This window comes from Pezoporus occidentalis, unplaced genomic scaffold, assembly GCF_034315485.1.
Source record: "Pezoporus occidentalis ecotype Australia unplaced genomic scaffold, CSIRO_AGI_Poc_V1 ctg90, whole genome shotgun sequence".
Taxonomy (NCBI): domain Eukaryota; kingdom Metazoa; phylum Chordata; class Aves; order Psittaciformes; family Psittacidae; genus Pezoporus; species Pezoporus occidentalis.
Genome location: NW_026916263.1, coordinates 1,594,502 through 1,608,770, shown reverse-complemented (window position 1 = coordinate 1,608,770; position 14,269 = coordinate 1,594,502). Strand labels below are relative to the sequence as shown.

The 14,269-nt window shown below is 35.3% G+C and overlaps 1 protein-coding gene across 13 annotated transcripts in view; it reads right to left on the bottom strand.

Annotated features, from left to right (window-relative positions):
• The window catches only part of MEF2C (myocyte enhancer factor 2C), a 124,246-nt gene that overhangs the window by 76,532 nt on the left and 33,445 nt on the right, over positions 1-14,269 (bottom strand). For 12 of the 13 annotated variants that reach the window (XM_062605206.1, XM_062605194.1, XM_062605202.1 and 9 more), the window contains exon 2: positions 1,195-1,389. In XM_062605206.1, coding sequence (XP_062461190.1) covers positions 1,195-1,248 — 54 coding nt within the window. In that variant the 5' untranslated portion in view covers positions 1,249-1,389. Of the gene's footprint in view, positions 1-1,194; positions 1,390-4,863; positions 5,037-14,269 lie in introns of those variants that run through there. The other variant, XM_062605196.1, reaches the window with a different exon arrangement.

Below are 14,269 nucleotides of genomic sequence, written 5' to 3'. Positions count from 1 at the left end.
ATGTAATTTTGCTTTTATACATGATTTTCTGCTATGGAGAACACTAGTGACTACTAACACTAAAAAAATCTAAAATTTCTTAGAAAACATAGTTAAACACTATAATTTGTTGTTATTCCTAGGCTGAGTTTTTTATGGCTTTATAAAATCCTTGAAGATTAACAACATCTTAAAAAACAACCTGAATATATGAAGAAATTTATGGATCAAAGGAATATAATTAATACATGAATAGTAACTCAGTATCAAGTTCTTCAAAAATACCTACTGAATATTGCTCTTAAATTTCAGCCATAGGTCTGAAGAACACCACTTGTAGAGTTAAATAATATTACAGAGAATTTCTCACACTTGTGAACCTCCACTTCCAATGAAACATTTACCTACATCGCATGTAAACAGCAGCAGCTTTTCCCTGATTTTAAGATGCCAATTGTTGAATTTTATTTTTCTGAAAACAGGAAAGCAGTATCTCTAATTTATGACCATATTTTAACTAGATGAGATAGTGTTGATAATATGTGACAGCTACTTAGCCCTTTTATTGAAAGCAGCGATAATAATTAATTAACCAGTCCTGCTGGACCTATTTAGCCATAACATCAGTTACGGAGACTATAACATGTCAGTATTATTGTACGTGGGTTTTAGAATGTCTTCAAATTGTTTTTAAAATACTGACGGGAAAAGATTTTTGTTTTAATGAAGTAGTGCCATTTTTAGATGAAGGAGGTAAAAATACAGTGCAAACATGGAGAGACATAAATAATTTGGATCTATGAATTTAACTGAAAATCCTCCTGCAAATAAACTCGTACTATAACAGTTCACAAAATACAGTACCAAAAGCCTGTATCCTGTAACAATTCACAGATTTGCTTAACCATGCATATTACAAATTGAAGTCAAAGTGAATGTAGAGAGGGTCCACAGTAGAGCATGTGCATCATTCTTTGTAGAATCAAGGCCTCAAGAAATAAATTCCTAACTGTGCATGTTACTAAACTTGAAAAAACTGTGTGAGAGGTTTCCGTTTTTTTCCAAAAGTACTTTTTCTTTGATAGTATTCCACATATTGTGTGTAGGTATACATGTACATATGTATATGTACACAAAGTTATCAACATTTTAATCACTTATAAGTCAACTTAGAAATATAGTATGATGCTCAAATACAGCATTTTTGCTACTCACCTGTCTGTTACGTTCATCCATAATCCTTGTAATCTGAATCTTTTTTCTCCCCATAGTCCCCGTTTTTTTTTCTCTCCTTCTTCCTTACGATTACGTATTTTCCCCTTCTCTTTTCTTCCTCCTTCCCGTTTCCTCAAAACAAACCTCCTTCTTCAGCACTTGCACTACTCAGTTCACAGTCCCCGACATCTGTTCCTGCCAAACACAGGAAAGAAATCAAATGCTATTACAAAATTGATAACCACATGAAAGTTATATGAAGCTGACCATTATAATTTAGCATAAGAGTAAATTATAACAAAAATTTCCTGCGTCTGTAAAATAAGTAATGCATCAAGAAATAATAATTTAATTCAAAGACCTCTTTTTGTGAATAAACATGCTAATATATCAAGAAGTGAAGAAAAGGAATGAAATGCGCATTGCCAAAACTTTAACAGAATTAGATGTCTCTAGTTCTAAGTACCACTCACTGCTCTAATATGAAAAATTACCTAAATCAGAGAGGTAATGAACCTTTCTTTACCTATGTATGCTAAGTAGGCCAGCTAATTCATTCCTGAAGGGAAAACAATCTTGTGTTTTGACAGCAGAGGTGATAATGCCCCTCATTATGCAAATACCATGGACCTTTATTAAAGTGTTACTTGATATATGAGAGATATCAGCTACTTTAAATCCAAAATTTTTAACCTTATTCTTTAAGAATATAGATTAGTGCAAGTATTACTCAAAATACCTGAAGAAAGCAGTAGTGCATTTTCGCTCATTTCATTTCAATGTAAATTCTAAAACGTTCTGGCAAGTGATTTATAACTAGCAAACACTATATATCTTTCCTTATAAATTTTTTTGCACCAAAAGACAAGCTCTGTAGCACAGAATAATACGGAAAGATGGTAATTCAAGAATGTTTTGGAAAATACTTTCACAGTTTCAGTAATGCACTGATACTAGCTCCCTGAGCTTTACAGTACTGGTTCTATCACAAAACTAATGGCAGTTTGATGCAATATATAAAAATACATAACACAGTACATGTTTCATATTTCACAAAATGTCATAAATCCCAAAATTAGTTTCTATCATAGGCAAAGTATTTTTAGCAACAAAATACTTAGCAGAGATAGAATACAGAAATGATGTTCAGTCTGATACTAAAGTAAAAGATTTCCCCTTTTATCCTTCATTTACTGTATTTTTATATTTACATATTTCTAACAGAAATAAACATAGTTCTTTAAATCCAGAAAAGAGGAAAAAGAAATCTGAAGAAGAATAATTTAGAATGTTTTCTTACAGTTTTTATGTCAGATCCACAGTATATTAAAAACATTGCCTCAAAAATAAAAATCTAGTAATTTTAAAACTGAGGCTAGTGTTTCCTTATTTTAAGATGCAGTCTCGCAGCCAACCTCACAAATTTTTACAATATCTTAAGGAACACTAAGCTGATGTCCTGGCCACTTAATCCATTATTTGGCTGTGATTCAAAGCTACTGAGGTAGAAAAGCTAGACCTCACTCATTCTGATTTTCAATTGTCTCTTGATTTTCTTTGCATACATTAAACTCTAAGCTACTCAAGTGTTTTATCACTCTTAAGAAAAAAGCAAGTTATCAAGCAGTAAGTCTGAGCTTTCTAACTATCCAGTATGGTATAGTTATTCTGCTGGGCAAACCAAGTTTTCAAGTGTAATACTTACTACCTTTCTGTACATGATTAACTTCTTATATGATTTCGTAGTCATATTTATATATGTCAAAATCTTTACCCTAACACAGAACATGGAACAACTCGTATTACCAATACAAAAAATTGTAAAGGCTGCAATTATTTTCTTTTTAATGTTTTTTACTTCTTTTGCTGCTTAAAAATACACAAAGGCTCTTGATCATACTTACAACAAAACAGAGAAGTCCAAACCTTTGAATTAAATTGAGTTGATTAGATGTATGTGGGAAACTTCTTTCCCCAGAGATAGGAGACAGTTTTATCTGATATTCAGTGTTGACAAACAAGCCCAGTCTATTTTTAGAAATGGTTTTAGATTTCCTCAGACTGGGTTTCTTTCCTGTTTTTCCTATAGTCTTACCTCTGATACAAAGAGCAAGTTAAGAATGGCGTTTCCCACGCACATGCAGGACCCAGAGGAGTGAACAGGCTTTCTCTGTAGCAGTAAGCCAATACACTAATCCACAGCAAATGCATATGGAACAACTTCCTTTCCTTTAATTCAGCTGCAGTCAGTGGTACTATTGGTTTGCAGCACTGCCCCTGCCTAAACTCTTATTCAGTTCAAGGTGGAAGGTCAGGGTGGACAGATTAGAGCAGTGGTGACAGGTTAGCCAGGATGAGAGCTGCTCTGCAGATCAGGGTGCTGATGCCGAAGGAGTTCAGAAAAAATTACTTCATGCTGAGCAAATCTACCAGGAAGGACAAAAGCCTTAGTGGAGAATCAATATGTTGAGTCCCTCCCACACACTTACCAGTTCCACATTTAAGACCAGCCTGAAAACAGCAAAAGATCTTATAGACAGTATAAAGCCAGAACACTTAAAATTCCTATGATCTACATAGAATTATCTTGAAGTAATGCATGCAACACTGATGAGCAGAATTTTGTTCTTCATTACCTGTATTAATCCACTAACTACACTAGTTTTATTTTAAAGTGGAAAAACAGATGTGCAAGAACATAAAGCTGAAAGAGAACAAGAACGATTTGGTTCTTAAACACTATCATACAACCTGAGAGAACATGAAGGAGAAGAGCGAATATGTTAGGCCATATGCATCGAACATACAATGTTCAAAGAAACATAAATTTCCTTCATAATGCAGTTAGTTAATTTTTCTTGCGGGGATGAAAAAATTTCTCCCTTTTGTCTTTCTTGCATATTAGTCTAACTTCAAATAAAAGCTTTTTAGTTTTTCTAGCAAATTTATTTCCTTTTTAAAAAATAATGTGTGCTGTTTTCACTGCCACTAGAAAAAAATTGAGAATACTGTGGTATTCTCTATATCTGTCTTACTGACACATACATATGTTCCAATACATATTGTTTCACAAGCTACTTGTAGAACGTGTTTGGTTACAGTTCTATTAATTTTTTTAGTACATGAATAAGCAGATAGCTATATTGATTCCTAATCAATTAGATTCAGGTGAGTAAATCAAGACATCTGATTTAAGAGCTATAGCCTTCAAAAGCTGATGACTTCTGAGTCAGAGTATAAACAACTCTGGAGACCAACAAATCCCAGTTGCTGCTTTACGACTTCACTACTGTATGCAATACATTTTGAAAGTTCTTGCAGGATTAAGGATTAAGTATTTAAAGTTCTGGTTAACTGACTAATTGTATTTCCTAACACTAATAAAGCAAGCTAGCTGGAAACATTGAAGGTACTACAAAACTCAGACAGTACTGCAGGCTTTCATTATCCAAGAGAATCTAAAAAGGAATTTAAAATAATCCCAGAAGCTCTGTTGAAGTAACTCTCCGCATAAAAGAAACCTTCTAACTTAATGACATGGTCACATGCAAACAAACTGCACTTAAAGAAACACATAGTTACATGCTATGGTGCTACAGCCTTCAGCATTTTTTCTTTTGCTAACCCAAACACACACAAAAAAAAAAATAAAAAATTCGGACTGCTTACAAAAAGAGGAACTTCAGTTTTTGGCGGGCTTCTGTTCACTATATGATTTGGCAGAGGCAGTGGCTGCTGACAGAAGATTGATCAGAGCCTTGAGAAGGGACAAGAGCTAATGGACAGATGCAGCTCCTGTCTCTCTGTTGTGCATCCATGCACAGACATACACATGCACCCACACATACATGCGCACCCGCTATCTCTTCTCTGCAACACAGAAGGATCTTGATAGAATGGCAGGAAACACGCACAGAGCAGCCAGGGAAGGATATGATGTCAGCAACCACAAACAATAAAAGGTGTAAAGGTGCTTCCTTCCCTAAACTGTTCCAGAAGTGCAAAATGGGAACCAAAACTCTCCACTTCCTTCTCCAAGCAGAACTGTCTGAATGTGCTCTGCTGCAACACCCCAGACAGAGAGTTCTTTGAACAGTCACACCAGGGGCAATAAGCAGTACCAAAACAGGAGAGTCAAAACATTTGATTTCTAAACAAGAAGGCAGCCAGTGAAAAACTAACCCAAAATGTGCTATGTTTTAGCATTTTCATGGTTGCTTTTAAAAAGAAACAATCTTGCCATAAAGATGTCCCTGTTCCATTAAGCAGTTTGAAGTCTGAGTGGATTAATTAAAAGAACTGAGCCAGATTTTTTATTATCCCTATTTAAGGAAGCAAACAAAAACCCACTGTCCCCATTCACTTACCATTCTTGATAAATATCTTGATAAATAAAAGTAACTTCAAAGATCTGTGAAATCTTTTCATGCAAGCCTGTTTACTCAAACGAGTTATGAACCATATTCTAAACAAAAAATCTAAATGTACTGAGTAAGAACACATGGGCTACTTTTCTGATGAAAAATTAACTGTAAAAACTGCAACAAAACCATGAAAATCCACAGTGGGAAACACATATTCAAATAAAATGGTTGCTCAAGTGTTCTCTGTGAAAGCCTATATGAGTATGTTCCCTGTGTGGGCAAAGACAGCCACATAGTGAAGAAACAGCTGGGCAAACCACAACAAACAGGCTCCAGTCATTGTGGGTATATCACCTTGAGCTGGATAAAGTTGAAAGAAATACAGAAAAGGGTGAAAGTAACGATCATCTCTCATGTTATCCAACTGAGATCAGCTGACATTAAAGACAGAAGTAGTCCTTTACGTTCAATGTGGTTTGGCTACATGGTCATTACAGAAGACACAGTTTGGGCCATTAACAGAAAGGTCATGCTAGGATTATATATGTCATCACCAAAGCAATACAGCAGTAAAGCAAAAATGGCACGATCTACGTATGGTATGGTTATCCAGGCAGAAAGCCACGCAGCAAATGAATCTGAGTCATCTTAAGCTTTCAAACATCTGTCCACAACACTCTGATTTGGAAACTAAACATAACCTACACTTACGGGTTTTGATCTTATGGGCAGGCTGCCACATGAAAAGATTGGAAGTGAGTTCATTTTAATCTACTAAATTTAACTCTTAATAGAGCATGCATTTTGCTACAGGAAGTATAAACCAAACATTTAGGCCATAATGGGTATAAAGGAACAGATGAAATACTACAGACTAGCAGATAGCCAATACATCAAAATGAAGAAATCTGTACATAAAGAAAATATTTGTAATCTTTAACTACCAAAGGTTATTAATCTTTTCATGTATCTAGCCTGATTTCTGATTTATGGCATGAATTTAATTTATAAAGGAGAACAATTCAAGGGCAATGAAATCCTGCAACAAGACTAAAATGTTCATAAACCCGCAAACTGCAAAATCATATCCTATATGTAAGTTGTTGATTAAAAGTTTTAGAGAAAATTTGAGTAATTTGATCTGAATTCACTTTTTCACTATTGTTTTACTACAGTATTTCATTATTTTTACTACTGATTTTGAAAGCATCTGCTGAATTTAATAAAGATTATTCCAAATGATACTCCATCTATTTATTTATTTGTTTGCAAATAGACACCAACACTATGTGTTTATCTCTAAATTTGAACTTCAGGACATACACCTTCCTTGCTTTTCACATTTATATTTGAACATACTTCACTGACTGCAGAAAATTCCTCTCTTTCATCCAACTTAAGTCTTGTAATCAAAGCCATTGCATATATGCCTAGAGGAAGCAGCATGACAGGAACTAGCATTGTGAATTTTTTTTTAATTTGGAGTTAACTGCTTCTGGAGACTAGTTGTAGGAATACCTCATCTCCTTCAAATCATAAAACTGTGGTCACTATAGCTTACAAATCAAACACAGGACTACATTATCTCACAGAGAAAGAACCTATGCAGCGTGGGTGGAAGAGTTTCACTTGCTATTGTTTTGCAAAGTTCCCCTGAAAAGTGCTTTTGGGAAAATGAAGCATCATTGCCAAAACACTGGAGAGGGCGGTACTTCCTACTTCAGTATGCCACAGACCCTGCTTTTCAAAAATCTGAGTTACCCAGAGGCTGAATATCTGTGCCTGTGTGGAAAGGAAAGGAGGACTTCAGCTTACCTTCCAGAGGATATGCAAAGAGTCATCCACCAGGCACAGTGAAGGAGGGTTTTCTAGGTTGCACACAGATGTTATACCCAACCTGGACATGCTGATAAAACTCTACTATAGGAGGCCAAAGTTCTTCCAAGCTATTGTGGAATTTGCCACGAATGGTGAGTCATTCCTTAAAGCAGTGCACCAAAAGAGGAAGCAACCACCAGCAATCTAGATGAAATCTGATTGTCTGCAGCCCAGTAAGAAGAGGCATGTGCCTTCTACGCTTCATGAAGAAAGGAAGACTTGGCTAATTTACAACACTTTTGAAGAACAGATGAAGAAAACTATTTGATTTGTTAAGCAGACACTAATGCATGTTTTAAAGAAAGCAATTATGTGGCATGCTAGCATACTAAAAACATACTTATGAAAAGTTGATCTTAAGTCTACAGTGGTTAGCAGGGGATATTTCAGTGTCTACCCATCACTCTGATGAAGAAAATGGAAAGCCAACAGTCTGAAGAAAAGGTTTAAAGGTTTATGATTAGGTGCATGTTGTAACTTGGCAGCTAGACAGACATAATGGGAGTATGACTAATAAATATGGAATAGGATCCTTGAAGTGCTTGGGAGACTGGCTCAAGTATAACAGTTTATTGACTCAGACAAACTAATAATACAAGGGTAAAAATACAGGACTTAAAACTGCATCACCTAATTGGACTGGACTGGAGACAAGTGACTAGGAATCGGAACCTGTCTGAAAATGAAGAAGGGAGATTGGACTGCTGCAGTTTCAGCTGTAAGTCTCAATACTTTAGAACTAATGATTTGAATGGATCACATTATAGTTAATAGATGTTCAGTAAGTATCAGGAAAGGTGTTTTACAAATCCACAAATTCAGTCTGTCATTTACTGACCTGGAGCAGAACATGAAGCATTTCAGTGGTCAACAGAATATGCTTTAGCATCTTGTGTGTTGCAAAGGAGTCTATCTTTGAATTGCTCAGATGTTGGTCTACCTTTATTTAAAGACACTTTTCATGGCAGGTAAGATACTAGTGCAGTAAGACACAGCTGGGAGCAGTCTTATACACAAATACAAAGGACTTTGGAGAGTGTTGGTTGATTACGTGAAAAATCTAAGGCCGATAGATTTAAATCATTGCATCACCTGCAAGCAGTCTCTGGCTGTGGTTAGACCTAGATGTACAGACTTGTTAGAAGTGCTTGTATGTGAGGAAATCTGTGGTGAGGAACATAAATCCGCACAATGGCTTTTAAGAATTATGGGACAATTTTGGGTGTTACTGGAAAAATCTATGTATTGCAGTATCAAATCACAGTCTGAACTTGAGCACAAGTGTTTGGTAATGCCATGCCAATACCAGTGGCAGGCAATTTTAGATTTGCCTCTGTTGAAGCAAGTAAGAATTGATTTTCAAAAGGATTCTTCGTTAACAGAAAAGATTTTTCATTACTTTCTGCTTATAATTTGCTGAACTGCAGAAATGCAAGGAAGCTTGCTACACACACTTAGACAAGAGAGCTGGATACAGGACTGTCTGAACTAGTAAATGATAAGTCTTCAAGAAATAGGCAGAATAGATGGAGAAAAAAATGGTGGGTAAACCAGGTGGACTTGTTCAGATCTAAGACCTGGTCTCCTTCATCCATCTTCATCCAAAAAAATCCAAAGGAATTTTATGCACTCATACCCAGGATCCTCCTTTTTCTCACTTAAAAAGCCTATCTTTACTAACACAAGATGAGTTCTGCCTTTCTAGGGTTGTGCTGCACCACCACTTCATCCTTCTGAGAAGGTACAAAGATTTGGACTGTAGAAACCTAATATTTTGAAAAGGGATATCTCATGCATTTGCAAATTAAACTTTTCAGGAATATTTTAGAGACAAGAGAAAGCTTTTAGAAACAGGAATTCTGTGGCATGAATAAACAGGGCAAAATATATTAAGAACCCAAAGTCTCTTTAAATTACAGAGCAAAGAAATGACTGAGCAGTATTGAAAGCTTAAGCTAAATATCAGGAAGGATCATCTACGGAAGTAGAATAGGGAAATAACTGAGGATTAAAGTACCTCAAAACTGGGAACATAAGTGTAGAAATTAAGACGAGATGTAAGTTCCTCATAAAAGAAAATATACGCCTCTGCTAGACAACAGATTATAGAGAAACATTGTGAAAGGGGTTAATATAAGGCATTATTTCCAACATGACCAAAGTTGAGTAACAAAAATTATCAAGGTAAAGCTGAGTGAATGTGAAACTGGTTCGGGTTAATGACGGGAAATATTTGATATAAAAAATATAGATGTGTTAAGGAGGTACAATTTTTTTTTCTGGCTGGGAAGTGTTCCTCATTGTATTGCCATTTTAAGAGTAATTTGATTAGTGGCTGGAAGACAAGAGAATGCCACCAATTTCTATGTAGCTACTCTATACTAACGCAAGGTTAAAAACCTTTATTAGTTTTCTGAAGCAACCTCATATCAGCCCATCTTTCATCTGACAATTTATTTATCAGGGAGGAATGATTAGGTCTGGTCATGTTCTGCTTCTCTCTTTCATATCCCAGGTTATAGAAACACACACTTTTGCTTAATCCCTGACCTTCCAGGAAATGTCAAGAATTAAATACTGTTTTTCTGAAACATAAAGTAAACTGCACAACATGCAGGAGAGCTGCTGAGCTGTTAACTGTTCATTCATTCTGTATAAATGCTAATATGATAAATATGAGTATGAAAACTATGACACTCCTGAACTCAGCTGCTTGCCCAGAGACAGCTGCAGGCTTAAAATGAAGAGGAAGAAGGTGAAAAAAAAAAACAACCCACCAAAACCCACAAGGGAAATATATCAATCTTCCCAATGGCCATGGCAGCTGGAAAGTCTACATTAATGCTTCCAATCCCACTTAGGTGTTTGTTTTTTTTTTGTGAGTTTTTTTGTTGTTGTTGTTTCCCAAGGACAAAAGGAGATGAAATGTATGCCAGGTATATAATAAGACTTGGAAAAAAAATGCACACACCTGCATTTCACTGATTAGGGGTGAGGAACTGCCTCTGCCTGGGAAATATATGTCTTTTTCTAATGGCAAAGCCCATAAATTGGGACAGGTTGCTGCTTTTAAGTATAAAAAATACACACAAATAAGCAGAAACACATGAACTCAGAATACATGTGTTCTTAAAAAAAAGAAAAAAATACAGTGGCAATATAGCAAAAAAAGTACTTATATTGGAATTACAAACATCTGATACCTCTTACAAGCCCCATCATAAGAAATAAACCTTCACATACATTGTCTGATGCCTCATGTCTGGAATTTTTTGCATATTCAGGATGAGGCATCTGTTAAAAAAATTGAAGGTTCTGACTATAGAGAAATAAAGTACATGGCCATATCTGCTAGTGCTAGCACACCATCACTCATTTGCTGAAGCTACTTGCTTTCTGCCTTGCAGCTGTATCTTGATGAGAGGTATTTCTGTACACTGGAAGATCCAAACTGGATTCACACTAGTTTGGAACTAAGAAAAAATGCATAAACAGACACAGCTCTAAGAAGGACAACATGGACTTTGTTATTAGGGAGAAAATAGAAAAAGATGTCTTGTGAGTGAAGAAATGGGAAGGGTACCTGAAAAAACTTACTTAGGTTGTCTGCTGAGGAAGTAATTTTCTGTTGTTATGAATTTTGGGATATTCTACAGATTTTTTTTTTTGTTTTGTTTTGTTTTGTGTTGGACGAAGGGACAAACAATAGATATACTCACATAGAGAGAAAGAGGTTGAATAGAGAAACATAAGATACACAGCACACTTAGAAATTATGCTCTGATATAAAGAGCTAAAAGAGCCTCAGTTTTGTACCTTCATCACTTACAGAGACATAAATAGCCCCATCTAATTTAGCAAGCTGTGCAGCCACATCATAGTTCACAGTTTTTGAAAACTGTATTAGGTAACTAATTCATACTTCCCACATGAGGATTTGTTCTTCTGTTTTTCACAGAATCAGAGCCTAACAGCTCTCACCTCAAGCCCCATAAAAGCAAATTTTCTACTGAAAGGGAAGTGTTTTGCCACAGAGGTACACCTACCGCATCTACAACTACAAAAGCCACAAGTGAGCATCACAGCCTGCCTACTGAACCTCAGCTGTAACCACTCCATTAGCACATGCAGCTGGATTTATTTATTTTATTCCTTACTCATACAAAACACATTGCATTTGGCAGTAGTCAATGCAAAAAGTCAAATTCCTTGACAAATATCTGAAGAAAACATACATGTAAAATGTGCTTAATTTGCAGAGTGAAATGAAATGCAATTTGCTTGATAGTCTCTGTTTTATCTTGAATGAGCATTTTTTTTCCTAAGCGGATCATTGCCAGCCTTGCTCATTTTATTATTGTCCTAGAAGCATGCTGGAAAAAAACTAAAACATAATCAATACAAAGATACATTAGCTAAATCTTTTTATGGCCTTGAATGTACATTATGTTTTCTCAGAAATGGCACTTTTTGATCTCTATTGATATGCAAGGTGAGTTTTGACAAAAGTTATTCTTAGAAACAGCACAAGTAGCAGGCAGCTGAGTGTAAAGAACTGAATCTAAGATTAGGATGCAAACATGGCTGAGATCTGCTCTCTTTTTTACCAAAAATATTTCATACCACCTTCATTTTGTTTCTCTGTTGGAAACCTGAGGATAATAAACCTGGGGATTTGTTTATGCAAATGTTCTGTAAAGTGAGTAGTTTTTACACAACTGAGAAATTATGAGGGCTTTCAGTAAATATGCCACAATTTTTATTTGGCATAGTCAGTGAATATGTAAATAAATACAGAAGATAATTTATCAGATTTAAAAATATATGAAGGTAATGTTAATGGCAAACTTGTGATCATAAAAATATTAAAATCTGTGCTTAAAATTACTGATTTCAGAAAGTTATAATTATCTCATATATCTAAAATACTTATAAACACATTGTTGTAGCACTATAGCCTTTTATGCTAATGTATATCTTCTTGAAATAAAGATATTTGACAGTACTGTCATATGAGGCCCAACATGGTACACAGCAGATTCATCAGTTTCCTGTTTCTCACCCTCTCTCTCTTACAGCATCCTAATCAACCTAATTAAAGCTTCGTTCATTTGAAACCTCAGATGACAATTTGTGTAACTCTATCCCACTGTGGTCTTTTTATAAAGAGAATTAAATTTGATCTTCTGACAGCAATTATTGAATGATCCCAACTGGCCCCAATTAAGACACATGGCTCACAGGCCTCAAAATCCAGTAAAGTACCAAGCCCTCTCTTTCGCTTATATACATCTTTCTTTACCTTGCTTTATTTTCTCAAAGCCAATTAAGCTCATCTTATCAAGTGGAATTGAATGTCATTGTGTAGATTAATTCAAGGCACAGAGCATCAATTTACTTTTGCAGACATACTGAGATAGGGACAACATGCTCAAAATCATCCTTTTGAAACCCCTTCCTGTTTCAATTCACCTAGCTTTAATGCCTTTCACTGTGCTGCACATGACCTATTTATGCTTACTTTCAAAACACTGACTACCATGAGCAGTGATTAGAGAAACATATGAAATATCCACTGTGTGAGTTTTGCACTGCTTACATTCTCCTCCTCATGGTAATGCACTGCTTCTTTAAGCACTTCCACTTGGTTAGCATTTTTTCATTTCAGAAATGCAAAGAAATGTGATGCTCGTGGAGCTTCTGAGGTTAACCATTGTTTTTACCTTTAATTTCTGCTCTAATTTTTCCGCACATGTTCAGTAGTATGCTGTGAAGAAATGTTCCCATGATTTCATGTAAAGGCAGGTAGCCCCAGGATTTGGAACTCATTGATTGTGTGGTACTCCAGGGAAACAGCTGAATTAAAACCAGCCTCACAAGACTGAAGTAGCTTCCATACACATCTGGCTCTTCTTATTCTAAACTCTAACACCTGCCTGGAAATTTAACCCCCATCTTCTCTCTGAAGAACAAATGGGACAGATTTATCTACTGCCATTTGGTTTAGGCCAAAGCTGAGCTGTGTGGTGTTCTGCTAAATTAACTGCAATGTAATAGATATTGTCTGACACAGTTTTTGAAAAGATGATGCTCCATCCATTTTATGACCATATTGCTCTCTGTGTTAAAATATATGATTTTGTATGTCTGCACATTCAACCTAAGTCCAGCTCTAAGTAAAAACACATTAAAATACAGCAAACATTTTCTGTCTTACTATTTCTAATGAATTGCTGTACAAAATAAAATTATGTGCACTATTATCTTCAAGAGAGTAACAAGTAAAAAAGGCTCAAAGCAAGACTACTTCCATTGTGGTGAATCTTTCTGTATTTCTTTAATTTACATACTGAACAAATGTAAGCACAAGATTCCTTACACCCAAAAAAGATAGACACTAAATTTCAGTGCAACATTTTCTTTACTAGCAGGAAAATGTGCAAGTTTATGTAAAACATAATCAGACACATTTCCTGGCCAGCTGGGAAACATAATTTTCTTTTATAAGTATTAAAAGAAATAAAGCAATGCCAACCACTTCTCAAAAAATAAAATAAATTTCTTCTTAAAAACTTGCAAATGTTACGCTTTGGAATTAAAAAAATATTTACTTGAAAAGCAGGCAACAGTTTTACTCCTAGAAATGCTGTATGACTCCAGTAAATTTGAACTGTAAAATGCAATAACAGTTGACAGAGCATTTCTAGTAGCCTATTGAAATTTCTGGAGATTAAAAAAGATTTCAGTACACTGTGCTGCAAAATATTTCTCACTGTATTTTAATAATGCCATATAAGATATTAATTTTAGATCATTCTTTTGCTAAAAACAGC